This window comes from Danio rerio, chromosome 19 (assembly GCF_049306965.1).
Source record: "Danio rerio strain Tuebingen ecotype United States chromosome 19, GRCz12tu, whole genome shotgun sequence".
NCBI lineage: Eukaryota > Metazoa > Chordata > Actinopteri > Cypriniformes > Danionidae > Danio > Danio rerio.
The window spans coordinates 10,779,135-10,807,061 of record NC_133194.1 but is presented as its reverse complement, the minus strand read 5'-3'; the positions used below and the strand labels follow the sequence as shown (position 1 = coordinate 10,807,061).

Below are 27,927 nucleotides of genomic sequence, written 5' to 3'. Positions count from 1 at the left end.
GCGTCGTGGATAAGTAAAGGGGCGGGCACGAGGTTTTACGTGCCCGAGCGGCGGTATTTCGTCAAAGAGGAGAACGTGCGGTTCGTCGTGTGCTGCCGGTGACGAATAAAAGAATACATCATCACCGGCTAAGCGCAGTTCTGGACACTTCAGTGCCAGTAGGTCAACGGATACGTGCGCGCACACGGGGCGGTCACGACGCACGAGAAACACGGTAAGTGTAGCCTTAATTGTTCAGGATTATATTCTTAAATGGAGAGTCGTTTAAAAAGCATACTAGTTGCTATAGTAGCCGTGTGCTGATGTTATAGTACCTGCATTCTATGTTGTGTTATTCGGGTGTTTAGTGTTAATTTACTGACAGCTTATTCTTGTGAAATGGTAAGCTTTAGAGTGATTGATAAAATACTACTATAATACACAGCAACGTTATTAATATCATGATGGCTGTGGGGCTATTGTATCAGTCGTGTCGAGTTATAAATAGATTGCTTTATCACTTATGATTACGGTAACCAATGATTTTGTGATTATAGCATAGGGTTGAGGTGAAGAACACAACCAAATTGGCCAAAAAGCCGAGTCAGCATGTGTAGGAGCACCTGTTGTAGCGAGATAGTAGTAATATTTATTTAATATTTATAACATTTTACACGTTTACATGAAGGTTTTAGGACTTGATGGTCATCATTAAAGGTTTAGCAAAATGTCAGAAATGTTAAATAAATATATTTTTACATGAACATTTACGTTCTGCAGGTTTACCTGAAGATGTAGCCTATTAGCAGTTCTTGATAGGTGTTGTTCATTTCAGGATGGAAAGCTGACCAAATTATTATTATTACTTACTTTATCATTTTTAATATAAACTTGCTGTTCTTAAATGCCTCCAAAAACGTTTGTTTTGTTTACAACGTCGTACCTAAATGTACGTGGAGCGCTACAATTGGTGATGTTGCGCAATGATGATGTTCATTAGATTTGTGTAAAACTCCATGGATTATTTTTATAGTGCGTTAAAGACACTAATTTACCAATGTTGTGCAATTTTGCAGTTGTCAAAAGGGAGCTGGTCTCGAATAGCATCACTTCTCGAGCATTAAAAGAGATTGTGTGCCAAACATCACGTTCACCGGGAATCCGTCAATCTTGGACGTTTCCACTCCGGCACGATGGAGGGGGAGAAGGTCAGTCCTTTTTACCAGTTTTCTTCAATCAGTAAATGCTGTTTTGTGCAATAGTATGCAGGCCAGTCGCCAGCCTGGTGAAAGATTTTTACTGAAAATTGAAATTTTTTTTAGTTATTCCACCTCATTTTATTTATTTATTTACTTATTTATTTTTACTTATGAGATTTAAACACTGCTTTTCAGTAACATTTTAAGCACCATTTTTAGCTGGATTAGCTTGTAGGATAGTCATAACCATTAAAAATTAAATACAAATTTGTTACATCATATATTTAGAAAAATAAGGAATCTGATAAAGTTTTAAATTAATAACTGTAATCTATTGTCACTTCACTTACATTAGATTGTATGTTGTCTTGCGCAGCTATTTACTGGACTCATAAAAAATAATAGGGTGTATGCGTAGCTAGTGTTTCTTCCCATACTGATAAACTTCCGGTGAACGGTTAATGTGACCTTTTTCCATTATATACGATTCTTTTTACAACAATGATGTTGTAATGTAATTAAAATGCAATCAGTTAAGTAGACTTTAGCATTCATTTAGTTGCTCAAGCGTAAAACGAAACAAAAAGCCGTTTAATTGCACATGCCCGTCAGAATCGGCAGGCTAGAGCAAAAGCTCCATTGAATATACTGGGGTAAAATAAATGTCATATTTTAAAGACATGGCAGGTGAAAACTACATTTAATGCAGTGTTTCTTGTACATTCTGAGACTCACTTTTATCGCTATCACTAAGCCAGTGGAGATCGCTGATTTTTGGAGAAAAAGGTTACTGATAAATTAAAAGTCCTTTAGCATACTTCTGCATATACCCTATTGTTTGCATTGACCAAATCTGATTAGCTGAAGTCACACCAAAGTGACAGGCAACAGAGGACTCCGCTTGGTCTTAAAGCCTTTTTGGATGGGTTATTTTCACAAATAAACATGACACAGCAGTCAAAGTAGGACAAATGGGCTCATGCATGGGGCAAATTTTAGACCATTGTCAGTAAGGGGTGGATCTTTCAAACCACCCAAACTCATCGGCTACTGGCCTGGTATGATATCCCTTAAAATGAAAAAGGCCAAATGCATGACATAAAATTAGTTTTACCATAACATTTTTAATAATAATGATTTTACAAATAGCAATCAGTCTAAAACGCGCGCGCACGCACACACGCACGCACACACACACACACACACACACACACACACACACACACATTCATTTTACTATAATAATACAGGGTTAAGTTTTACCCAGGGATGTGCCTACAAGATTGAAGTCATATTTAAATGTGACAAATATTTTTTTTAGAAGTGCATACAAAACATGATAGCCTAGTCAATGCATCTGAAGAATAATGTTAGTTCAAATTGAAAGCGTAATTAGTGTAATTAGTGTTAGTTAACTCTAATGAATGTACTGTGTACTAATGATGAACTTTCTTTATAAAGCATTTATTATTAATCTTTGATGATAATCAGTTGCTAGTAAATGTTTTTTAAGCTAAAATGTTCAAATTGAAAGTCATAATAGTTTCATTCATAGGAGTTAAGAACTTTGAGTTGCATTTTTAAAAACTAACATTTACATACTATTTGTAACTAAAGTATATATTACTTACAGTTGATGTTAGTTAGTTTAGTTATGAGAACTTATTTTGAAGTTGATTTTAAAAGTTTAACCTATCGTATTTACAGTAAAATAATTTTACAATATATAACGTTGTTTGAAATTGTTAACTCTAAAAATTTACACCCAACAAAGCAACGCACACAAAAAAAAATCTATTTATCATCATGATACAAGGTAAACCAACTGCTTTTGCGGCTTACATCAATATTGTGATAAAATCCTGTGATAAATGCTTTAGAAATGGTTACAACAAGGAAATGTTGATGCTTAATGGAATGTTTGCTTCAGAATGGAATATTAAGTTAATCAATATGATCAATCTGTACTGTCATCCATGATCCCGGTGTTGCTGTGTTTGCTGTGCTCTCATTGAAAGGGAGGTCAATGCAGCTGTTGCTGTCAGGATGTTGCCATGATGATGTGGGAGGGGCAAAGATGCAGTGTGTTGTAAATACATGTTTGGGAAAGATGTAGAGTGGGGGGTGGTGTTGTTTGTATTTGAAGTTTATTTATATCCTTTTAACCCTCTCAGCGTCAGCCGATTAAAGTAATTCTGGAATAAGATTTTAGATTTGACACTTTTATTCATAGCTGAATGTTTCTGCTTTTTTTTTTGTCCTTTTAGTCCTTTTCCAGTGTTTGACCCAATGCATTTGTCAGATGACATTTGTTTCACTTATTTAACTGAGTCATCGTGACTTCAGTGTATATGTATGGGTTTGGAGGAGAGAGAGAGAGAGAGTGGCCGAGTAGCCTAATAGGAATTATAGTATCAGATAAAAAGGAAACATTCTATTGATCTGCTTTTCCCATCATTGTTTCTTTCAGATATACATTAACTGGTTTGGCTTACATAAGTCCACATGTTGCGCAAGAAATGCTTTGCCTTTACACTGCAAACTTAAATTCAATTTTTTATTTTAAATTATTTTTTTATTATTTCTCAGCTGGAAGATGTTCATTTTATAATCTTTATCGAATCTATATTGAAACTGCAATTGCATTTAAAAAAATAATATTGAATATTTTATATGTTTATAAACCCTTATATGATGAACAGATTTAAGTTTTGCCTTGTTTCCACTTTGTTTCCACTGTGTTTGCCTTGTACAGTACATCACATTACATTAGGATTCAATACACAGCACACTGATCAAGCTTGCATTTCCATTGCCAGCAGTACCATTATTCCAGCAAGTTGCAATCAATGTCATTCTCACTCCAAGAAAAAAGCCATACAAACTGTTCCAATCTCATGGCCATTTTTTAATTCATATGAATTTGTACGATCTCATTTTATATTTTGGTACGATTTGCTTATCCCACAATGACGGTTGGGATAAGGCATGAGGTTCGGTGCCACGCCCCCTTTTTAACCCTTTCACACATACGATCACACCAGTGTGATCAGCCTTGGCTGGTCCCTGAAGCATACAATCACATCTGATGTGATCAAACTTGGCCGGTCCCTGAAGCGTACGATCACATCCAGTAATTAAACTGTTCAGAGTCATAAATCACAATTTATCCATGCTTTCAAACGAATAACATTTATAATACACATAATACACAATAATACACATAACTACAAGCAAAACATAGCCTTTAGGATTTGTAAAATACATGCAGATGTATAATAATAATAATTTTTCAATATAACTAGACAATGTTCTTTGTTTATGTAAGATACACACTGTTTATGTTTCTAAAATATTTTCTCTATTCCTCTCCCAGATAAATAGTTGCTTACCTTTATGTATTCAGGCAAAAAATTATAAATAAACATAACGTCAATTCACAGCTCTCCTGTGGTTTTTGCTAGAAGGGATACATCGGCAATCTGAAATTAATGTGAAGTATTAATATTATTTATTCAATTAAAAATACATATTAATTGTATTGTATTAGCATCGACCACTACCTCAACCCTAAACGCAACCCTCACAGTAATGTGAAAATAATATTTGTTGTACAGTGTCACAAAAATTATGCTATATTGACGTGATTATCCTTAGCAGTATCTCATCTAGACTTCACCGAGCTGCAGGAGAGGGTTAAGTCTAGATGGGATACAGCTGAGGATATTCACATCAATATAGCTATAATGACATGATTTTCTTCAGCTGTATCCCATCTAGCTAATAAAATACAATTAATGCGTAATTGAATAAATATTCAAAATACTTCTTGTTAACTTCCGATTGCAGCAGTATCCCATCTAGCAACAGCGGCTGTGCCCATTACCCATCATATAAAAAATAATATGATTATTATTAAGCTGTTTAAAAGACTAAATATATGTCATAAAGCAGTACAAGCTGTAAAATCTTATCAACTCTAGCTCCACCCTTTTGGCACCCTTTTCTGTTGTGCTTGGTACCTGTAATTGTATGTTTTCACGACAATGTCAAATCTGCACTCAGTGCTGCTGGCAACGCTACAATACTAATACTCTGGAACGTGTCAAAATTACATCTGAGCACGCCTATTTTGATCTGGTGGAAGACAGCGTGTTTTCACATTTATCACATGCACATTGTCACATGTGCAAGAAATGACCAGTGCATAAACACACAGACATACATGGTTCAAGATGTTTGTGCAAACTGAAAGTGTGAAGAAATACACCTTTTCTGTGTAGTTTTCAATCCCATAATGCAGTGCGTGGGCGTTTGCACTTAACTTTAATATAAATGAACTGAAAATGCTTGCTGCACTGTGCTCCCAAAGAGCCAGTGGAAAAGCTATGTAGGGCGTTCACACCAGACCCGGCTTGCATGAATAGATCACAATATTCACGTGTATTTAGACGCAAGAACATTTTGAGTTAACTCGCTTCATTCGCACATCTAATTTGCTTCATTCATGTATGAAATTTACTTCTCAATAAACACAGATTCACGTCATAGGAGGGGCATCTGTCTAGTGATTGTGCACCAAATATCAGATTTTTCAAATTGAGCGATTCGTACAAATCACACGATAAATGCAACAAATGCCCGAAATGCTCAATTCGCAGCACCTCATTCGCACGAATCGCATAATTTGCATTGACTTAAAATGGAAATCTTTCACGCTTGACGCTTTATCCGCGTCAGGTGTGAACGTACCATAAAAGATCACAAAAAGTGGCACGATACTGTTTACTGTTTTGGTACTTCTGACAGTGGAAACATAAAGAAATGCATACCGCACTGTTCTGTACCACTTTGTGGAAAATAACTATTTTATTTACATGTAAACATTGATCTCCCTGCGTTCGCGTCGGTTTCCTCTGGGTGCTCTGGTTTCCCCCGCAGTCCAAAGACATGCGGTATAGGTGAATTGGGTAGACTAAATTGTCTATAGTGTATGAGTGTGTGTGGATGGTGTGTGGATGTTTCCCAGAGATAGGTTGCGCATGGAAGGGTATCCGCTGCGTAAAAACATGCTGGATAAGTTGGCGGTTCATTCCCCTGTGGCGACCCTGGATTAATAAAGGGACTAAGCCGAAAAGAAAATGAAGGAATGAATAAATGTAAACATTGATCAACAAACAATTACAGCATTCAGATTTACTTACAGATACTTAAGCATGTTTGTTTGATGTGTGAGTACTGTGGTAGAAATTAATTTGTATTCATATTTTACACTCATATGCATCCTTTACACTGCTTAATTTTACTGTGTGTGACTACTCTGTTTGTTTTCCATCTTATCCTTCTGTGAAATTGTGTAACTGATATGAGTGGACGCAGGTGAAGAAGTGTGTAATGTTGTTTGCTTCTTTATCTTGTAGGGGCATGGGTCAGAAAGGTTAAAACACCTAACATAAACATGATATGGCCTGATAGGAGGCCAAAATTGAAATACAGACAAGTAAGAATCCAATACGAGAAAAAGATAAAGATAACTAGAATCCATGATGCATGTCTATAGTGAACTCATAAGCAGTACTGGGGAGAAACTAGATAAAAGGAAGCGTACACTGTTTTCGGTGTCACAATCTGCAGAAACCTGCATTGCTGTATAAAACTTTAATAAGACTTTAAAAGACACTTTGGGTGAGACTTTGTCTTCCTGACCACAGAGAAAGCCTCTTAAAAGAAAACGCAGTACAGTACAGTACCAATGAGTTTCACTTTTGTTATGTCTGAGCTTCAGCAAGAACCAAAGATGTTTGTTTTCACGTTTAAAGCAGGTATGTTTGAGCTTCTGTTTTGCTAATCAATGGGAATAAAAGCCAGATATATTCAATATTTCATTAAATGTGTTTATTTGTATTGTGAAGATAAAGTCTAAGTCTAAAGGGTTTAGAATTCGTCAGTTTTGACAATATTTAGCATAATTAAACTTAAATGAATAAGTCATTTTATTATCAAGTAGGCAAAATGTATCATGTATAATGCTGAAATATCATTTGAAAAATCGATTCGTAAGTTTTCGAAATACATCGAAATTCGCTATTGAATGAATTCTGGGCATATTTTTTAACAGCAGATGGCACTAAAAGCTAGTTTTCAAAAACACACTTGAATGCTCATGAAGAAGAGCATTTGTGCAAGTCATGGATGTACTTTTATGTCACGAGACTAATGCACACAGTTCACTATGTACACTTTAATAATTTGCTTAAACATTTGTAACTTTGTTAATGATTATTTTATGTTGAAGTGATATTTGCTATGCTGTGTGTTACACCAGATGCGCTATTCGCGTTTAAATATACTTGTAAACATTTAAAGTTTACTCGCGTCATTCATGTGTCATATTCACTTAGCACTAGACACAGATTCGCATGATAGACAGGGCATCTTTGTGGACTCTGCTAAATGGCTAACATGGATTTTATTGAGAGAATAGTTGTGTTTACCTGCTTTAGGAAGGCTGACAAACAGCGTCGATTCATTTGGAAGTCCACTAGATCAATGCAGAGGTGCACCCAGCCCTGTAAGTTCATAAACTCCTCCTGAAACTGTACCTGGATGATTGAGGCTTTCAGCGGTGCTTCAGACTGAGCCGAGCCCAGTTTGATTAGCTGTTGTCCGGTGTCGCAAAAGGATTTTCCCTCGGGACACCAACAGCAGGCGCTACTTATAATCACGCCCCTACAAGAGCAAGCTTTTGATTGGTTAACTCGGCGCAAATGTCCGCTGAAGTTCAGATTTTTCAACTTAAGCAATAGGCGCGTTAAGCATGTCAATCACGCAAAGCTCTCACCATTTCATTACGTGAATCATGTCATTCACGCTCCCTCATTTGCACGTATCGCACCGCAGGATGTTTATTCGCGTCTTTGTATTGATTTAACATGTAAATCACTCGTGATTGACGCTTCTTCCGCATCTGGTGTGAATGCAACATAAAGTAAATACAAACCAAGTATGGGTGTTTGTAAAGCATACAGCGCCATCTGCTGTTGAAATATAAGTTCAGGATCTATTCAAGACAGAATAGCAATGCAATTTGAAAATCGCTAATGTTTTGCCACACCACTAGAGTTTAAAGATATTTGCAGTGTAAAACACTGATTTTGAAACAGATTAATAATATCCTTTAAGGTCATTTGTGTCGAATGTCTGACCATCTCAGCATCACGTGGCTCTTCACGATTGCCTCTGTCAGCGCTGCTGTGTCCTGATGCCCTAGAAACCTGGAGTCTAACTTGCAGTGTTGTCTTACAGCTGAAGGCAGGGCCGTTTCAGGACATGGCTGATTTGTGGTGATTAAGATGAGCTCTTTAATAATAATACTGTTGGCTGCTGTCGTGTTTATACCTCATTACTTACTACATCAGTCGAAGTATAGTGCAACGTGACAGCTGGATCTTTTCTTCATTGCTTTCTTTAGGGAAATCACTCAGGCAAAGGTTAATTAAAAATGTGGGGGCCTACCTAGAAACTAGGACTTCAAAAAAACAAAGTAAGATGAAGCAAAATTAATAATGACATATTTGACTGTTTTTTAAATGTTTTTTTTTAAAGATATTCATAGCTACTTTCTATTTTAACCCTCATGCTTTCAGCTCTGTTTTGATTTAGACTAAATAAATGAAAAATCATAGAAGGCCATATCTCATATATTTGGAATATACCATTTAAGGCAATATAGCAGTTTTGTATCAGGGGTGGTTCTTTTTTCTCAAAAAGTGAACCTTTTGTAGTTATTTGCCTCATTTTCTGTTTAATTATGAGATACTGCATTTTAGTGACATTTTTAGCTGAATTAGCTTGTCGGATGGTTGTCATAACCACACTTTTTGAAGTACCAACAACATTTGCTATTTTTTGAAGTACCAAAACATTTGCTAAATATTTAGAATAAAGAAATATAAAAAAAACATTTTAAAAACAAATTTGTTACATTACATATCATTAGGAAACAAAGGAGTCTGTTATTAATTAAAAAAAAAGAGCTGTAGCCTATTGTAATTTATTGGGCAAATAACAAACTGGCCAGCACATTAAACTTTCCTCAGTCAGAATTTCACTAGATTTCGAGTAGATTTTTCCAATCTTAATAAATAAATAATATTAATAAATATTAATATTAATAAATAAAAAAATAACTAATTAAAAGTTCATGGATAACAAAAATATTCTTTTAATTTTAACTTTAATATGGGCTGCTTTTGGTGTTTTACATTTTTTTTCTTTTTAAGAATAAGGTTCAAAATTCAAAATAAAAGTTACTTGTGGTGAAAGTCAGATTCTTATGTCAGATTCTATGTTTTCCTTTAGTTTTTTTCTTTTTCTTTTTTTTTTTTTGACTGGACTTTTTTTTTCACTGGACATGGACTATAATTGTTTGCATTTATTGGAAGCATTTGATGCCATCACAGCTAAAGATGTCATAGCAGTCCAAATAAGATAAATGAGCTTATGTTTAGGACAAATTCTAGACCTTTAATCAGTTGGGGGTGGGTCTTTTGAACCCTCCCTGGCTACAGGCCTGTGTATGGAGTACTAAGTGTAAACACTGAGTATTAAAAATACAATTTTAGGATTATGTTATATTAGTGTAAAGAAAATATACATTATTAGCATATATTTTGCATATATTAAAAAAAAAACTAATCATGTATGCCAATTGGCAAGTATTGCAACATTTTTCTAAAACAAAAGTGAATATTTGTGCAAATGTTTTAAAATTTAATTTATTTATATATTATTTGTTTAATAGATTTTTGAATTGTTGTGCAGGAAACATTTTTTTTCCCCCTAAATTAATTCATTCCAATGGAGCTGATACTAGTAACCTGCTTAGAAATTTTTGATATATTCAAATGATCATTAAGTTTTTTTGTTTTTTTTTTAAATGTAAATGACAAACAACTGACCTTGAATTTCTTTCATTTTCACAGAAACAAGTAACATGCTACCTCCTGTTTTCTTTGTCGACGGCTGTAATTGGCTCCCTGCAGTTTGGCTACAACACAGGAGTCATCAATGCACCAGAACAGGTTAGTTAGTTAGTTAGTGTGTGTGTGTGTGTGTGTGTGTGTTTGTGTTTGTGTGTGTGTCAATGTACTGTATGTGTGTACGGTACTAATCAAAAGCTCAAACACATCTACACTTCCACTCAAATCTTTACAGCTTGAAGATGCAATGAAAAGATTCAATACACTGTACAAAAGTGAAATAAATTTGTTACAGAAGATTCTGTTTTAAATAAATGCTTTAATTTTTAATCTAATATAAATCAGAAATGTCATCGGTTTTCACAGTAAATAGTCATTTACAACATTCAGAATTGTAATGTTACATCAACACTAAATCAGCATTTTAGGATGATTTTTGAAGGATCATGTGACACTGAAGACTGGGTTCAAATGTATATCCAATTCACTTTTTCCATACATATCATTCAAAGGTTTTTTTAAAGAGTTTTATAAACCAACCCAACCAGCTACAAGAAAAATCGTAACATTACAAACTTAGATTCTAGGCAAAGAAAATAAGACAAAAAGACTAAAGTACTTAACGACTATAATGGGTGAACTATAATTCCATGAAGCATTGTAAATGAAGCGACGGAGTATAATGTGAAATATAAAGTAATGTAAAGAATTTTTAATTTTAGAAAGACCAACCTGATTACATCTGTAGATACATACAGTTCACCATTATAAACATACATTTATTGATAAATATGATATAGATGCATTTTTATTGTCAGACTTAAATCTGAAATGATTTCTTGCATAACAGCATGTTATACACTCCTTAAAAACAAACAAAACGCGATGCAAAAGACAATAAAAAAATCATTTGCAATGCTTTTTTATAGTAGACTGAGCTTAATGAATTTGTTTTGGTGTACATTGCTTAATGTGACCCTCTTATTGGTGGAAGTTTCTGTACGACATTATGGGTAATATAGTTTTCTCTGCACAAATGCCACTACTAAGCATGATCGTTTTAAAAATAGGTTGAATCGATGAAACAAATAAAAACAGCCCTAAGGAAAAAATGAATGGAGTTGTTACTATCAGAACATGATTGTTGTGCTCTTTGATTGGCTGAAAATTCAGCGTTATTACAGAAATACCATTTTAAAATTAAGTAAATTAGAAAATATGAATTTGGATTGGTGTAGGATTTCAGATTATTACTGTAATAACTGCATTTTTTGTTAAATAATTGCACTTACTCTTAGTAACTTACTATAATTATATTAGTATTGCATTTACTTTATTCCTACTTTTTTATATTTGGAAGAGTAAACTAATTAAAAGTATGAGCGTGACCATCAAAAATTAATCTTTCAGAAACTACGGGCGTTCTTCAATGCCACGTGGATGGAGCGTTACGGGGAGCCCATCAGTCCAGGTGTCTGCACCATTGTGTGGAGTTTTGCCGTGGCCATCTTTAGCGTTGGAGGAATGGCGGGGTCATTCAGCGTCGGCGTCGTAGCCAACAAATTTGGAAGGTGAGTGGGAATTACTCAACAGTATAATGTTTTGAATTGCAAATGCTGACCAATCTGAGCTTTTATAGGTCCCGTGAAATGCTGTCGAGGTTGAAATGTGAATTTTTTTATCAAATGTTTGACTGAAACATGAGGAGAGGGTGGGATCTATAGTAGCTTTGAAAAAACAGCCAATAGCATTTTGCGTCTTGAAGGGGGCAGGGCATGTCAGACACTAGAGAGTATTTGATTGGCCAGAAACTGTAGTATAAGGTGACATGAAAAAAAAATGTTGATCCTTTTAGGAGGGAGAGACAAACGGCAAGCTTTGAATGTTTTTATAAGTTCTATATCTTCTAAATATAAATTTGCCACTGTTTTGGCACACAATAGCTTATATATATCCTTAAAATCAACATACTGATACTCACATCTATAAAACATTATTTTTATTTCATGGGACCTTTAAGCAGGGTGCGAATTATACAGTACATTGATCATCGGGCGGTCAAAATTTTCAGTTATGTTTGTAATATACCTCAGAGAACCAAATTTATACATTTAATTCAATTACATCTAATTTATTAATTAAACTTGTTATGTTTTCAGTGTTTTAAGGAACATAGAGTCGTTTTTAATGACATTTGTGATGTTAAATAAATGGTGACAGGTTTGTATTCCTGCATCTATTAACGGATGACCATGAAAGACTGCACATATTTTTTTATTTTACTGTTTAACTTCCATGTCTGACCAAGTGTAAAGTAAAATAAAATACAAACATTGCATTTAGTTTTATGGACACCTACAAACAGATATTTTACAAGTAACATGTTATGTGAACACTTGCGCTGTCTGTTGGTGTCGGTTTGGTCAAACATGGATTCACAATGGTATGAACCATTATAGGGCTGGTCAAATGTATATTTAAGTTATCTTTTATTTAAGTTTTTACTATCATTTAAGATACAGATCAGAGCAAACTTATTTCCTAACCATTAAAGGGCAGACACCCCTATGCGTCATGTTTTGATATCCTTCAGGGTGGATCAAGCATCAGTTATGGAGGTCAGACCTTTCTGAACCCCCCCTGTAATTCGCAGCCTGCCTTTAAGTCAAAAGGAAGAAAATTCAGGCTAGACATTTCTTCCGTGTCATTACTCATATAGGTTTACAGTTATCATTAAAGACACATTGAGGTCAAAGCCACAGCCTTGTGCTTTTTTGCTAGCACATCACATCGTGGCGCTAATATAGGAACTGCAAGTTCGAACCTATCTATATTCCATCAAATATAGTACATTATTGCCATCATTTTCTGCCTTCTATTTAGTCTACTTCTTTTTATCTATGTCGATAAATGTGACAAAAAAGTAGTGCACAGAATGTTAGCCCTTTTTCACTTGTGTTGTTTTGCAGGGAGACCTGAGCTAGATAATATATCTGAGTATGGTTACACACAATGGCGCTTTAACTGGACTGTAAATGCTTCATAAATAATTAAAGCAGTTTACTATAATGAAGGCACTCAGAGTAGAAGAGTTGACCTCAGTCTTCTTGTCAGCCTGAACGCTGTCCTCTCTGTCAGAACAAGCACATTCAAAACAAGCATTCATGTGTGCTCAGATGCCATTGTTCATTTTCTGCCTTTCTTTTTCTCCGAGGCCTTGTCAGCCAGCCTGCCTGCTTTAGCCTGTTATTTGATTTTGTCAGAGATAATCAAAAGGGGAAATGTGCATCATGGCAATAGAATTAATAATAGTCTCTGATGCACGAGGAATGAATCACCACACAATATTTAACAATAAACAAATACACAATTAACATAATTTAAGTAAAATAGGCAAAAAATAATGATTTATACGAGCTATGTTATATAAGTAGCAGATATGGCTGTATATCAGCACTGTTGGGAGGCATGTGTTTGCACTGCATCCCACCAGTGACAATATACAGCCAAATTGCACTGCTATGAGTGTCATATTACATTTATGCAACTGTTTGAAGGCATAATCGTGTATATAAGAATGAAAAATCAAAAACAGAGAGTCTCATAAACCCTTTTGTAAGAGGAACTACTTTCTTCCACCGTACAAAAACATCTGCAGCTGAATTTTAAAGAATACTGACAGAAGATAATCTACCAGGGAAACAGTTTGTTCCTCTCTTACTTGCTGCCATTTTGTCTCATTTCCTCTGTTTGCATCTGAATTAGTATTTCTAATTCAATTGAACTCCCTCCCTGTCTGTCTGTTTTTCTTTCCACAGACGCAAGTCCATGATCCTCGTCAATGTCTTGGCTCTGATTGGTGGTGGTCTGATGGGACTTTGTACTCTCTGCTCCTCCTTCGAGATGATAATTGCCGGTCGGCTGATGATCGGGCTCTTCTGTGGCCTTTTCACGGGCCTCACGCCAATGTATGTTGGGGAAGTGTCGCCCACTCCCCTCCGCGGGGCCTTCGGGACCCTGCATCAGCTTGGCGTTGTGGTGGGCATCTTGATCGCACAGGTAAAGCTCTCTCACAGCATAAAAATATAAGGTTTTTGAGTGTGTTCGTCTTGACTAGATGGTGTAACTAACATTGTTTGCGTCACAACAAAGGCCTTTGGGAAATGTCCATTCTAATTAGTTTAATGCACTTGTTGAATGAAGCTTCTAATTGAATAGGGTAATCTATTTTTAATAGAGCTGTGGTGAAATCGTTCAAATCAGTTTTCTAAATGCATTGCTGTTGTATTCTCTCTTGAATTGACTCTGAGCTTAGTTTTTATCAGCAGATGGCTTGTCTTATCTAGGCTTGTTTTAACTATATTTATTTTTTACTTTTATGTCACGAGATTAATGTAAACGCAGCTCACAATGAACACATTGTAATTCGCTTAAACCTTTACTAACTTTATTAACGATTATTTTAGATTCATGTGGTATTTGTAAGGAATTGGATGCAGGCAGACTTTGGCTGTTGGTAAAGCAGAGCTCCATCTGCTGATAAAAACTTAGCTCAGAATCCATCCAAGAGAGAAAACTGATGTATTTAGAAAATCTCAAAATCGATATCTTAAGAGTTTTCTTTTTTTTTTGTCATGGCTCAAATTTTTAAAGTACAGATAGATTTAACAAGCCTTGAGGAAATGTCCATTCCAATTAGTTTACTGCACTTGTTGAATGAAGCTGCTAATTGAATAAGGTAATCAGTTTTTTAATAGAGCTGTTGTGAAAAATCGTCTGGGAAACCAATACGAAAATTTTCTAAATGCATTACTATTCTCTCCTGAATTGATTCTGAGTTTAGTTTTTACCAGCAGACGGCGCTCTAGGCTAGTTTTTAACTTTACACTAATAAAGAAGTTTGCTTTCATGTCACGATATTAATGTAAACAAAGCTTACTATAAGCACTTTTGTAATTCGCTTTAATCTTTCCATAATTTATTAATTTAATTTAATTTAATTTTAGATTTAAGTGGTGTTTGTAAAGAATTAGATGCAAGCAGAATATTGCTGCTTATAAAGTATCAAGCACCATCTGCTGTTTAAAACTAAGCTCGGAATCCATTCAAGAGTGAATAGTGATGTATTTAAAAACTCCCAAAGATTTTTTGTCAAGGATCTTATTTTATATTAACAAGCCTTGTTTGTGTCACAGCAAAAGCCTTTGCGATATGTATATTCTAATTAGTTTAATGCACTTTTTAATTGAATGAGGTAATCGATTTTGAATAAATCTGTGGTGAGCTGTGGTGAAAAATCGTTTGAGAAATCAATATAGAAATTCTCTATATGTATTGCTATTTTTTCTTGAATTAAGTCTGGGCTTTTTATCAGCAGATGGGGCTCTAGGCTAGATTTTAACTATACACTTGAATGCACATGAGGAAGAGGAAGTTGACTTTTGTCATGAGACTAATGTAAACAAAGCTTACTACGTGCGTCTGGCAGAGCTCTTCTATCTGGGTTGATGTCACGTAATTTGCGAAAACGCGGAAAGGTGATGTGGCGCTCTTCACATGTAGCAAAACCATAGAGTGAAACAGACGGCAAAATGGGAAAATGTAAGTTTGCATACTCATGGTTGGAGAAAGACGATTTTAAACAGTGGCTGAAGCCTGTAGATGAAAACAACCACGTAATTTATTCTTTCAAGCTTTGTTTCTTTCGCTTATCTGAGTTCTCTTGCATAGTTGTGCTTCATTGATTGATTGATTTATTTAGTTACTACTGTTAATTAACAACTGTTTATTAAGTCAAAAGTTTGATACTGATTAGAACTTGAAGTGGCAATGAGGTCTTCAAAAATTGTGAGGTCTTTAAAAAGTGCTTATACCCTGATAATACAATAGAAAATAAAAACCCCTTTTAAAAGCGATTTTAACGACTTAAAGACCATAGCAACAACACTGGACAAAGAGCACGAGCAAACTTAAATACACTGAAAATAACAAGGAGGAGCAGGTGAACATAATAAAAAGGGGAACAGGGGAACAACAAAAACAAAAAAACAGAAAACATGTTGTGAATATAATAATTGAAGAAGAGTTGAGAATCAATGTCCTATTCTTGTTTTTCTGAGCTGTGAAAGACTCATTTGTATTTCAGACAGATGAGAAATCTGGTTTTAATTAATATGCCAAAAAGATAACGACATCAGTTACGGTTTTTATCACTATGTTTACAAGTGCTTTGGGAAGTCTCTAGAGCCAATATTCAGAGATGGTAATGGACGTGGTTTATTACGCTGTAAACCAGTCACAACGGTTTACAGCGATTGGACCAACTGACCAATCGCAGAATAGATGCACTGAGGTTTAAAGAGACAAGGACCTGTAAGAAAATAGCTGACACTGCTTTATATATTTTGAGAAATGTTACATATTGTGTGACCTTGTATGAATGTAAAACTATTGTGAGAGACCTTCAAAATGAAACGAGGAGCCTTTATAAAGGCACACTGGGGGCTGAACTTTAAGTCTGCTGACTTAAAGTCATGCCCTCATAGCTTAATCGGTTTTATACGTTCAGACATCTTATAAGTTGTGTCCTTTTTCATCTAGATCTTTGGTCTGGAGAGTCTGCTGGGTTCAGATAAGCTCTGGCCTATTCTTCTGGCCCTAACCATCCTGCCTGCCATCCTGCAGTGTTTTCTGCTGCCGTTCTGTCCGGAAAGCCCTCGCTACCTGCTTATTAACCTCAATGAGGAAGAACAGGCCCGCAAAGGTAAGAGAAATGTGCTTTACATATCATTGAATAACTTTAACAAAAACAACACTCCCAAATATTGTGATTTCAGAGTGTCAGTGACTGGTAGAGTCTAAAGTAATTTATTATTTGGTGAACGACCTGTGGCAGTGAAGTTGTGCCAAATACACTTAGCCTAATGTTTCTGCTTAACGCTAATTATGCCTTTGAGAGTGCCGATGACAAAATGAGCTAAAACATCTGCTTAAACAGGAGCCCTTTATTAAATAACATACACAGCGGAACCTTTACTGGATCAGGATGAAAAACATGCTCAGTTACAGTCACGTTTACTACATGATTCATTTTACACCAGATGATTGTGATCATGAGTGACTAATAGATGGCAGCTACTGTAGCAAACTGTCAAGCAGCGCCAGATGGACAGTCTTCAGGATCCCTGCTTGAAAACAATCAGCGTATTTGCAGTTATGTTTGGTAAAACTGTAATAGGTTTTGGTATAACATTAACAAGTCTAATGTTAAGAAAATACACAACCCACCTACTGTAGCATTTTTATCTACCTTCAAAATTAGTTTTTCACCAATACCATCTAATAAGCAAACTATAAAAAAGTAGCTGATTTACTTTTTTATTAAAAAGTTATAAATGTCAGAAAAAGGCATGACCTTTGAGTTTAAAGAGCCCCTATTATACATTAAAAAGGTCATATTTTGGTTTTGGGGGTTTCCAACAACAGGCTGATATGCATGCAAGGTCAAAAAACACTTTCATTGTCTTGAGACAGAAAGAAATGCCTGCCACGGCATATCAACAATATTGAGGTAGTCAGAGTTTATGTGTGAGCACACCTGCCAACATTCCTGTTTATCCCATATTTAAGACCCATCTCCCGCCACCCTCCTGTTTTGTTATTTCTCCCGGAAAGAATCATAGGATCCGATCGCAGTGGCCGAAAAACACTTCATAGTAGATACTAATACCACAGTACACAATACACGGTTCTCAACAGTGTTATTCAGACACCTCACTCCCGAACCTAACCCCTCGGCCCTCAGGATTTTCAGAGACAAATGTTGGCACGTGTGTGTGTGAGCCCAATGCAGGAGTGCATTACAGCAATGCAGTTAAACACCAGCTTATTGCTGTGTTTGTACATATTGCAGTGACACACACTCAGTATTAATGCACACAGTGACTAAAGCTACACTATTTTGAAACTTGACCGCCGCACATGTGTAGGAAAAGCTTAAGGTGGACATAGTAACAACAAACCCATTTAAATCCGTAAACAAAGCGGCATTCGACGCATTTTCAATGAGGAGATGGAATATAAGAATATAAACGGTTAACCAGAAACACTACAAGCAGTTACAAGTAACAAAACACAATTCAATACACCATTTGCAAGCTAGAGAAAACAAGGAGGCAACCATTTTAATCGCACTTACTTACACTTGTGAAATGGAGGAAGAAACTGGTCCATGAACTGTGTACTGTAAAGTTCTTGTCAAGCTCTGAAATATCCCATATGGTCTTTTTTGATCCTTCCTTTAACAAATGGCCAACAAATTCCCCATTGTAAGCATGTAGATTGCTGAAGCACTCGTCAGAAAAATTATTGGAACACAGCACAAGGCTGGGGCTATGATGCTGAGATATTTCTGCAAAAATAAACCTCAACCACTGACTCTTCACAGTAAAGGTCTGCATTCCATTCTGTGTTGGGCAGCGGGACAACGAATGCTGAACATAAACGGGGAACAACCTGGCGGGTGCGGGCGGGAGGGGGATTCAAAATTTTGTCCCGCTCAGATCTCTACTTCACAGTTTCATCTTTGGGAAAGTAACACTTATTTTCCCTCACACTTCCAGTAATATCCAGCTGAGCACAACATCTTCACAACATGATCCAACCTGCATCTACTACAGTGTTCTTCTTCTTCTTTGATACTGTGTTTGTGGGCGGGGGCAGGCGGTTTTAATTTTCCCAGGTTTGCGCGCACAACAAATGGGTGGGGCTTAAGTTCTGTATCCACGTCACTCCGGCACAGCTACAGACTCGTTATCAAGACGATTCATTTGAAACACGATGAGTCGACTCTTTTGTAGGTGAATCAATAGTTTTAAACACGGTGCTCTTTTAGATTTAAGCTTTAGCTGGATATTTCACTTCCATGTAGTATGTAAAACAGCTTTAAGTGAAGGTCATTTTAAAAAACCCGTAATGCTGCTTTGATATTGTGGCTCATTGTTCTTTAAAAGGCAAGCAAAAGCTTTAGCCTTCATGAGTCTCTGATCTCAGCAAGCAAAAAACAGCAGGTTTTGTTATTTTGACATTGATTATATAAAGCACATTTGCCAAATTCAGTTCCTGGAGGGCCACAGCTCTGAACAGTTTAGTTACAACCCTAACTAAACACACTTGATTCAACTAATTGAGTTCTTCAGGCTTGTTTAAGACCTACAGGTAAGTGTGTTGAAGCAGGGTTAGAACTAAACTGTGCAGGGCTGTGGCCCTCCAGGAAGTTTGACAGCCCTGATATAGAGTCATGGCTAACATTTCTCCCTGAATACATCAAATATACACCTGCACACATATTTTTAACTTGAAATGTAAACAACACTTTTCTTGCAAAGTACCAATTCACTTTTATAAATGGATTTTAATAAATTTGATTGTCTTTTTTATTTTATTTTTTTAAGAAATTACCTTTTCCTAGCGTCGCACCTATATGGAATTGGTCAACACCCAATAACTGATCATTTATTATGTTTGGAAGGAAACTGCAAGGAAAAATGTAGACCATCATTTTTGCTAAACCATTCACAGATTTATTATTTTACAGAAAAACACTCCGATTATGCAGACATCTTGTCTTTCATCTACTATAAACTTTTCTAAATACTCCAACTGCAGCGCGCAATGTGTCAACATAAACCAATATTAACCCTCATGGTCAACAAGGTGTATCTTTAGTGGAAGAAATGGCACTGCCACCTTGTGGTACAAAGAAAGCAGAAAGGCACTTTCCAAAACCTTTTCAAACAATGTTCCTGCAGAAATGATCTTCCCATTCCCACATATACTACAAATGCACTAGTATCATTCAAACACATCTAAAAACCCATCTTCATCTAAAAACCCAAATACACTCTATAAAAAACAACAACACTGCATTTATGAAGTGTGCTTCATGCAGGTGAGTGGGCATAACAAACTACCTGTAGAAACTCTGGCTCTAAATTATTTGAGGACAAACAGTTGTATACCTAGACCTTCCTAGACCTAGACCTACCTTGTTTACATACGTACACCTTCCTATGTGTATTGCCTCTTCTTGTTGAATTGCTGAATACCTCTTTAATTGTAAGTCGCTTTGGAAAAAAGCTTCTGCTAAATGTCTAAATGTACTGTAAATGTAAAATGATCCATCATATATCTGCTTTAATATATAATCGTTATTTTCTTTTCTGACTTATAATGTTAACATAAAAAATATGCATTTTCAGCTGATACAATTGTATTTTTCACCTCTTCATTTCAGCAAGATTCTATTAAATTTCTCAATATTAACAGTAAATAAAAAAAATTATTTATATTTTTAAAAATTGCATGTAAAAACAACAAAAAGCCAAACTCCAAATTGTATTAGACATCAGTGGCTAGCCACCAAACCTTCATAATTTTTTCCCCCAGCACTGGTGCGTCTGCGTGGTTATGAGGATGTGGGGAAGGACATGCAGGAGATGAAGGAGGAGAGTGCGAAGATGGCAATGGAGAAGAAGGTGACCATCCCAGAACTCTTCCGCTCCGCTGCATACCGCCAGCCTCTGTTCATTGCCATTATGCTCCAGCTCTCCCAACAGCTCTCCGGCATCAACGCTGTGAGTCACATACATTTGCATGATGCTTTGAATTGCATTTTATCTTCTATTTTTTGGTATAAACCAGTGTATTTAATACATATTATAAAAACTATACCTTGTCATTCTACACACGCAGGTATACTGTACTGTATATTTCAAAATCCAATGTGTATTACTTGAACTTACATTTGGTGTTCTGATGATATTGTAGTAAATGAAAACTAAAGCTAACAGAGAAAGTTTTGGTCAAAAACATTTTTGTAAACAGAAATAAAACATTTACAGTAAATGAAAATCTAAAACTAACAAGTCACAAAAAACTAATTCAATCTAAATCATCGTTTTTTAGAATTAATAAGCACTCATTCTCTGGTTGGAAAATCTGACCTAAAAAACTTATGAACTTATAGCTTAAACACTTATAAAGACAAAAAATAAATAAATAAATAAATAAATAAAAAATGCCAGATGCAGGGCTCAGGAATGATTAAAAGCCATTAGCTAGCTCTCTGCAACTCTCACATGGTCACTGAAGCTAAGCAGGGCTGAGCCTGGTCAGTACCTGGATGGGAGACCACATGGGAAAGCTAGGTTGCTGCTAGAAGTGGTGTTAGTGAGACCAGCAGAGGGCGCTCAACCTGCAGTCTGTGTGGGTCCTAACGCCCCAGTACATTGATGGGGACTCAGTGAGTGGCGTCTTTTGGATAAGAAGTTAAACCGAGGTCCTGACTCTCTGTGGTCGTTAAAAATCCCAGGATATCCTTTGAAAAAAAAATAGGGGTTTAACCCTGGCATTCTGACTAAATTTGCACACCGGCCTCTGCCCATCACGGCCTCCTAACCATCACCATATCATAATTGGCTTCATCACTCTGTCTCCTCTCCACCAATCAGCTGGTGTGTGGTGTGCGGTCAATATGGCTGCTGTTGCGTCATCCAGGTGGATGCTGCAAACTGGTGGTGGATGAAGAGGACACCCCCCCCCACCCCCCCAAAAAAAAAAAATATGTGTAATGTGCTTTGAGTGTCTACAAAAGCGCTACTTAAATGTAAGAAATGATTATAGCATGAAACAGAAGTGCCAAGCGTATTCGAATTCCGCACACAGCCACTGAGTGCCTGATGACCTGGACCAGCATCTTCTCCACCACGACAGACACTCATCGACCTTCAGCAGTGATATTTGCATTACACTGAACTGAACTGAACTTCAACATTGACATTTATACTAAACTCATCTGAAGCGGTTTCAGTTTAACAATTGGAAGTATTATAGCTTTTTTAATCTCTGTTAAGCTGTTTTGAGACAGTCTACATTGTAAAAAGCACTACAGAAATAAAGATTAATTTAATGGCCTGTAAACAAAAATAACAGATGCACACCTCCAAGCTCTTCTGATTGATCTGCTGCTTGGGAACTATGGGTGTAAAAGTTGAAGTTCTTTTAACTTGAAATGGCATCTAAACAAAACGCAGCACACGTGTGTAGTGCTTTAAAATATGCAAGAGGTGAGTGTAACAGTTACACACATCTGCTAAGCACATGTTTACATTGAAAGACAACAGAAAAAGTGTTGTGTGAACGGCTCTACAAAAACTAGGCATGTTGCAGATCTTTAATTACCAGAAGATCGTCTTAATTCTTCATCATTTTTACTATTATTCATTTAAGTTGCATTTTTGTGGATGTGGGTTCAGTGTCTTCAATTAAGTATTTTACTTTTATTTGAACAAGAGTTAATGTAATGTGCTTTTAACATTAAAAACTTTGCCTTGGTCTACATCAGACGTTTCTGTTAAACTAGAACTACTAAAACTAAATCTGAAACTGAATATATAAAAACTAAAGTTTTAAGTTTGCATAAGTGTGCTGACATAAAGCACCATGGCGCTCACGACGACCTGAGTTCAATACCCAGCTCGAAATCCAATGCCGACACTTCCCCTCTCTCTGCTCTAATACTTTCCTGTCTGTCCCCCACAACAGTATAATAACCTTGATGTCAATGATCCACTTGTTTTTTATAAGCACTCAATATTATAAGGTCGCTTAAAATTCCTCAGTTAAAATTTTTGTCATTTCTTCTCGTTTTCTCAGGTATTTTATTACTCCACTGGTATTTTTAAGTCAGCCGGAGTGACTCAGCCCATCTATGCCACTATTGGTGCCGGAGTAGTCAACACTGTTTTTACTGTAGTATCTGTAAGTATTCAATCATTAAACTTTAGCATAAATATATATAAATTTGCTGTTTATTATAATACTTAACATGTTTTACCTTTTCTACAAGCTCTTCCTGGTGGAGAGGGCAGGACGAAGAACTTTGCACCTTATTGGTTTGGGCGGGATGGCAATCAGTGCTTTGGCCATGACAATCGCTCTCTTATTGGTGCGTTTTACTGTCTGTTTTAATTTTGTAAAAATTCTAAACCAACCCCAACAGTATCTGATGATCATGGTTAATGTTTTTATTACATTTGTCTCTAAACAGAAAGACATTGAGGCTCTTCAATACCTCAGCATTGCTGCAATCTTTGCTTTTGTGGCCATGTTTGAGATGGGCCCTGGACCCATTCCCTGGTTCATAGTGGCTGAATTGTTCTCCCAGGGACCACGTCCTGCTGCTATGGCTGTTGCGGGATGCTCCAACTGGACAGCCAACTTTATTGTGGGAATCACCTTTCCTAAGTTAGAGGTATGAGTTTTATTTTACAACCCTAAATCAGAAAAATTTGGAAGAGTATGGAAAATAAAAATGAAAGTAGTGATTTGTAGAGTTGTATTTCATAGCATACAATGCAACAAACATTATTTAATGTGTTCCTCGTGAATTTTGTTGTTTTTTTTCCAAATAAATACTTATTCCAATTTTGGTTCTTGCAACACATTTTAAGTTGGTACAGTAAAGCATTTACCACTTTATATTGTTGCCATTCCTTTTCACAACACTTAGAAGACATTTAGGGACTGAAAACACCAAGTGATAATTGTTTCAGGTGTAATTTTGTTCCATTCTTCCTCCAAACAAGTTTTAAATTGGGCAACAGGCTACGTTGTCACATTTTGGGCTTCAAAATGCACCACTCATTCTCTACTGAAGACAGGTCAGGACTGCAGACAGGCCAGTCAAGTACTTGTATCCTCTTCCTCCATTACACTTGCATTACCAAGCCAACAACTGAAGCGTTTGTATTGCAGTCCAGAGAGCTCCACCATGATAAAAATGAAACATAAGGCTGTGTCTGAAATTGCCTACTACTCAGTAGGTACTGCATTTGAATTTAAATGTACTACTCGGCTGTAGCGTTAAAAGTATGTTCTATATGAATGAAACTTGTCGTACTACATCCACCATTTTGTCATCATCAAGTGACCTACCCACGTCTGTTGTGTCGCTTCATTTCCATTCATAAATTCACTAGCGGTGCATCATTGGATACCGTAGCGTCCATCAAATCCGCACTTTAGAATCTTGCCGGAAGTAGTAGATCATTCGGGTATATCTCGCATTCTGTTTTTGAATTCAGACATACTACTCGGCTCGCATACTGTTTTTAACTTACTATATAGTATGGAAGTACGCGATTTCCGATGCAGCTTTTGTCTTATCCACACAGAGTGAAGTTTCACATACTAAGTTCGAGAGGAGCACGTGATATGTTTAAGCACGACTGGCTTTTCATCTGTAATCAGTAATAATCCAATCAGAGTGATCCAAGCTTACTATAAATGGATCGTTTTCTCCCTATTGCTCTATCTTCGTTTTGAAAGAATTCCCCCTTCCACCCCATCTCCTCCTTTTTCTCTTTTTTCTACCTACCTAATCTCGGATCCCCTTATATGCTTATTGACCGGGCGGGAGCCTTGAGCTCAAGTATCTCAGAGCTCAGGGTTCTCTCCTGGGACAGCATGCCGAACCTGCTAAAACGCTATGCATATCTAAGTGAATCTATCTCTTAAAATAAAATAATAAAGCAAATGGAACTATTTTGGGTTATCTTTATTGGTGTCACTTTATGTGCAAACAAGCTGCTTTTTTAATCCTTCACTTCTAAATAATAACTTTAACCTGTCAATATAATCTCATAACTACTAGCAAGCTATTGTTGTCTTATGTTGTGTTAAAACATTTGCAACAAGGTCAGAATTAACTTTGATCCTCTTGTTTGTGCTTTACAGGAGCTGTGTGGACCATATGTCTTCATTATATTCATGATCTTCCTCATCATCTTCTTCATCTTTACGTACTTCAAAGTTCCGGAGACCAAAGGGCGAACTTTCGATGAAATCGCCCGTGGTTTTAGTGGAGCTCCACCTCCATCCGCCACCTCTGTGGAAGAGCCTGGCAGAGTTGCACTTCCGGCCTCTCCGGTCAAAGAGAAAGTCCCGTTGGTGGAAGCTCCCAAATCATCTTCAGAACAGGGGCCGAGTTCATCTGAGCAGCCCGCGAAGGTGGAGGAGAAATCCAGCTCTGTTACCCAGCCACTAGTAGATTCTAGTAAAGAGGAGAAATCTAATTCCACCATGTAAGGAAACGACGTAACTATATAGCTTAACGTGATTAAAGCCATGACATGTACCACTGAAGATAGGAATATAATACTAAAGATTATTTACTGGAAAGAGATTATTTATGATAAACAGATTACGAAGGAAGCCGCAGTGGAATGTCACAGATCACCTAGATGTATTTTGAAAGCAGAGCTTGTGGTGGTGTGGGCTTTATTTCAGTGTGTACCTTCAAAAAAAAAAAAACGATGGTTTGGTGCAATATTTATTTAGGTTTTAGGTTTATTCTTATGCATTTTTAGTGCAATTTTAAAGCCCAAAATACACTTTGTTTTTCATTAGCAAACACTACATTTGAACGCAAAGTATACTTATTTAAAAGTACAGACACATCCACTTGAAAGTTTAATCCAACTGCAATGTTTTCAGAATTTGGAAGCACTAAAAATGTCTTTGTAGTCTTTTAAAACAGAATTTGTTTGTTGTTTTTGCTGTCTTCAGTAGTTTGTTGTTGATCATGTCTCAGTTTCTTTTCAAAAGCTTGACACCTTGTAGTGTAAAATCAATTCCAAGCACATACGCTTACTAAAAATCAAGGATGATGCATTAAAAACTAAAGTATACTTTAGGCTTTAATGTGTCTTTTCAAATAGGGTGTAGTTTCCTAAATCAAATCAAACTAAATAAAGGGAATAGATTTATTTTTTTTTTACATCTGGCCTTCAGAATTCACATACTATCGTCAACTGTCAAACCTCAATTTCTTGCCCTTAGAGAAACCAAAAGTGTTTCTCTCTTGACGGATAGTTGGCAATCGTCCTCATTTCAAGGTTTTTGCACTGAGGATGTTTATTTTGTGCAATATAATATATAATGTGTATATGCATTTTTATCTCTCCAGATTATTTATCAGAAACACTATTAAAATTAGAAGATATTTATATGTACAGGAAGTGCTTAGCTAATAAAGCTTATGCCAAGAATAAAATCGCTAGTTTACTGCCAAAAGAAATAATAGATTTAACAAAAACTATTCAGTCACTCATTCATGTAAAATTTACAGTTACGGTTGCATTGTAGAGAATGCCAATCAAGTGTTTAATGATTTGTACTTTAATCCACGTCAATCTACATTTCAGATATCCAAGATTTTTAGCAAACAATGTGATCAGGGAGGAAACTTTGCAAGATTATGACCATTAATCATGTTAAATTTCCTAGGTGTTTTTAGTATACCAGCTTTACGTATGTGCTGCACTGATTCACTTTGAGGTTTGAAAGAGTAGTGAGAGACTTCTCACTTAATTTATTAAATAAATACATCTATAATAGCTGTAGTTTTGCACTTTCTGACACTTTATTTCAGTCCCTTTCAAAGAAAACATACAGTATTTATTTATTTTTTACTTATTAGAGAATCCTAATCGACCATTTCTATCATGCAAAGTCGCTTTATGCTATACCATTGCTTAGGTGTTGCTATTTTTGTCTAGATATTTAACGTGAAAGTATTTATTAATAAGCACATTTATCGGCCTTGAGTAATATGAAGAAGCTTTTCCCCATTTTAGTGTCTTGTAATCAAATATATGTTGTTGCACGGAAAGAAACTCCAAAAAAAAAAAAGACCAAGAAAGACAACATTCCTGGGCAGTCGTGCACTGTGGTTGTATTCCAGCGGTCAAGAGCAGCTTCATGTTGAGCCAGCCCTCTTCTAACACAATCAAACGACCATCTTATTAACTGTTGATACCTTTCACATACTGTACCTTTATTGTGCATAATGCACACAACACAGTTTGTTGCTTACTGTACAAAGTTAGAAGAGCATCACTATGTAAATACCTGTAAGTTTGTGTTTCTGTGTTGAATGGTGTAATTGATGTGATTGCAGGTTAAAAAGAACGCAGCTGCTGGTGTTTTGACGGTTGTATATTTCATGGTGGCTTTTCCTGAATGTGTGTCCAAATCATGAGTGGTTCTGTGTACAGCTGTTGTATGATTTTTGTGAATAAATAGTATAAATTATTATTATTTTCCTTGTTTCACTTGTTTTTGATGCTCTTTAGTAAGCTATATATATATTTTTTGTTTAATCAGTGACTAAAAAACGTTAGATGAGTAAAGTTTAATGCTGCCTTTGACAACCAGAAAGTTTTTTTTTAAAGGTTTGGATGTTTTAAAGTTTTACTCTGATAAAGTTTATAACATTAACATTTGTTAGCATGATTAGCACAATGTAAATAATCATAGATACATACAGATATCGCATACCAGACCCTATAAGAAGGCGTCGACTGCCGTCATATTGGTACAGTGCTCCCTGGACAAAATAGATTTTAACTGCACTATAGTCAAGACCAAAGCCTATCCGAAGATGTTGGACATTTGCCCAGCGTACGGGTGTAGTAACGAGCAAACAAAGAAAATGAAGCTTAAAGGCATAACACTTCATAGGGATTTATTTTTTTTACGTTTTTGTATGTTATGAACTTTTGTGTTATTGGTGATACAGACACTTACTCCACCGACCATATGGCGAAGTAGCACCAACCTGCACTACATTCTAGGCGTATGCTAGTTTTGTTCAAGAAAATGTAGCCTAAATTATGACAACAAGATGATACCAGAAACTTGTATTA

At 36.1% G+C, this 27,927-nt stretch overlaps 1 protein-coding gene and 1 long non-coding RNA gene across 4 annotated transcripts; both read left to right on the top strand.

Moving 5' to 3' along the window:
* The first annotated feature begins 63 nt into the window (after nt 1–63).
* slc2a3a (solute carrier family 2 member 3a) lies at nt 64–27,319 on the top strand. 3 transcript variants are annotated; one of them, XM_005159426.6, is made up of 11 exons: nt 64–214; nt 1,056–1,187; nt 10,163–10,261; nt 11,570–11,730; nt 13,978–14,218; nt 16,760–16,922; nt 20,606–20,793; nt 22,874–22,978; nt 23,067–23,165; nt 23,268–23,471; nt 24,956–27,319. In XM_005159426.6, the coding sequence occupies exons 2-11, from the start codon at nt 1,173–1,175 to the stop codon at nt 25,304–25,306; spliced, it is 1,626 nt and encodes a 541-aa protein (XP_005159483.1). In that variant the 5' UTR covers nt 64–214; nt 1,056–1,172; the 3' UTR covers nt 25,307–27,319.
* On the top strand, nt 5,908–8,721 carry LOC137488432 (uncharacterized). Its single transcript, XR_011007460.2, has 2 exons — nt 5,908–8,521; nt 8,650–8,721. It is a non-coding gene; the product is annotated as an uncharacterized lncRNA (long non-coding RNA).
* Nucleotides 27,320–27,927: the final 608 nt, after the last annotated feature.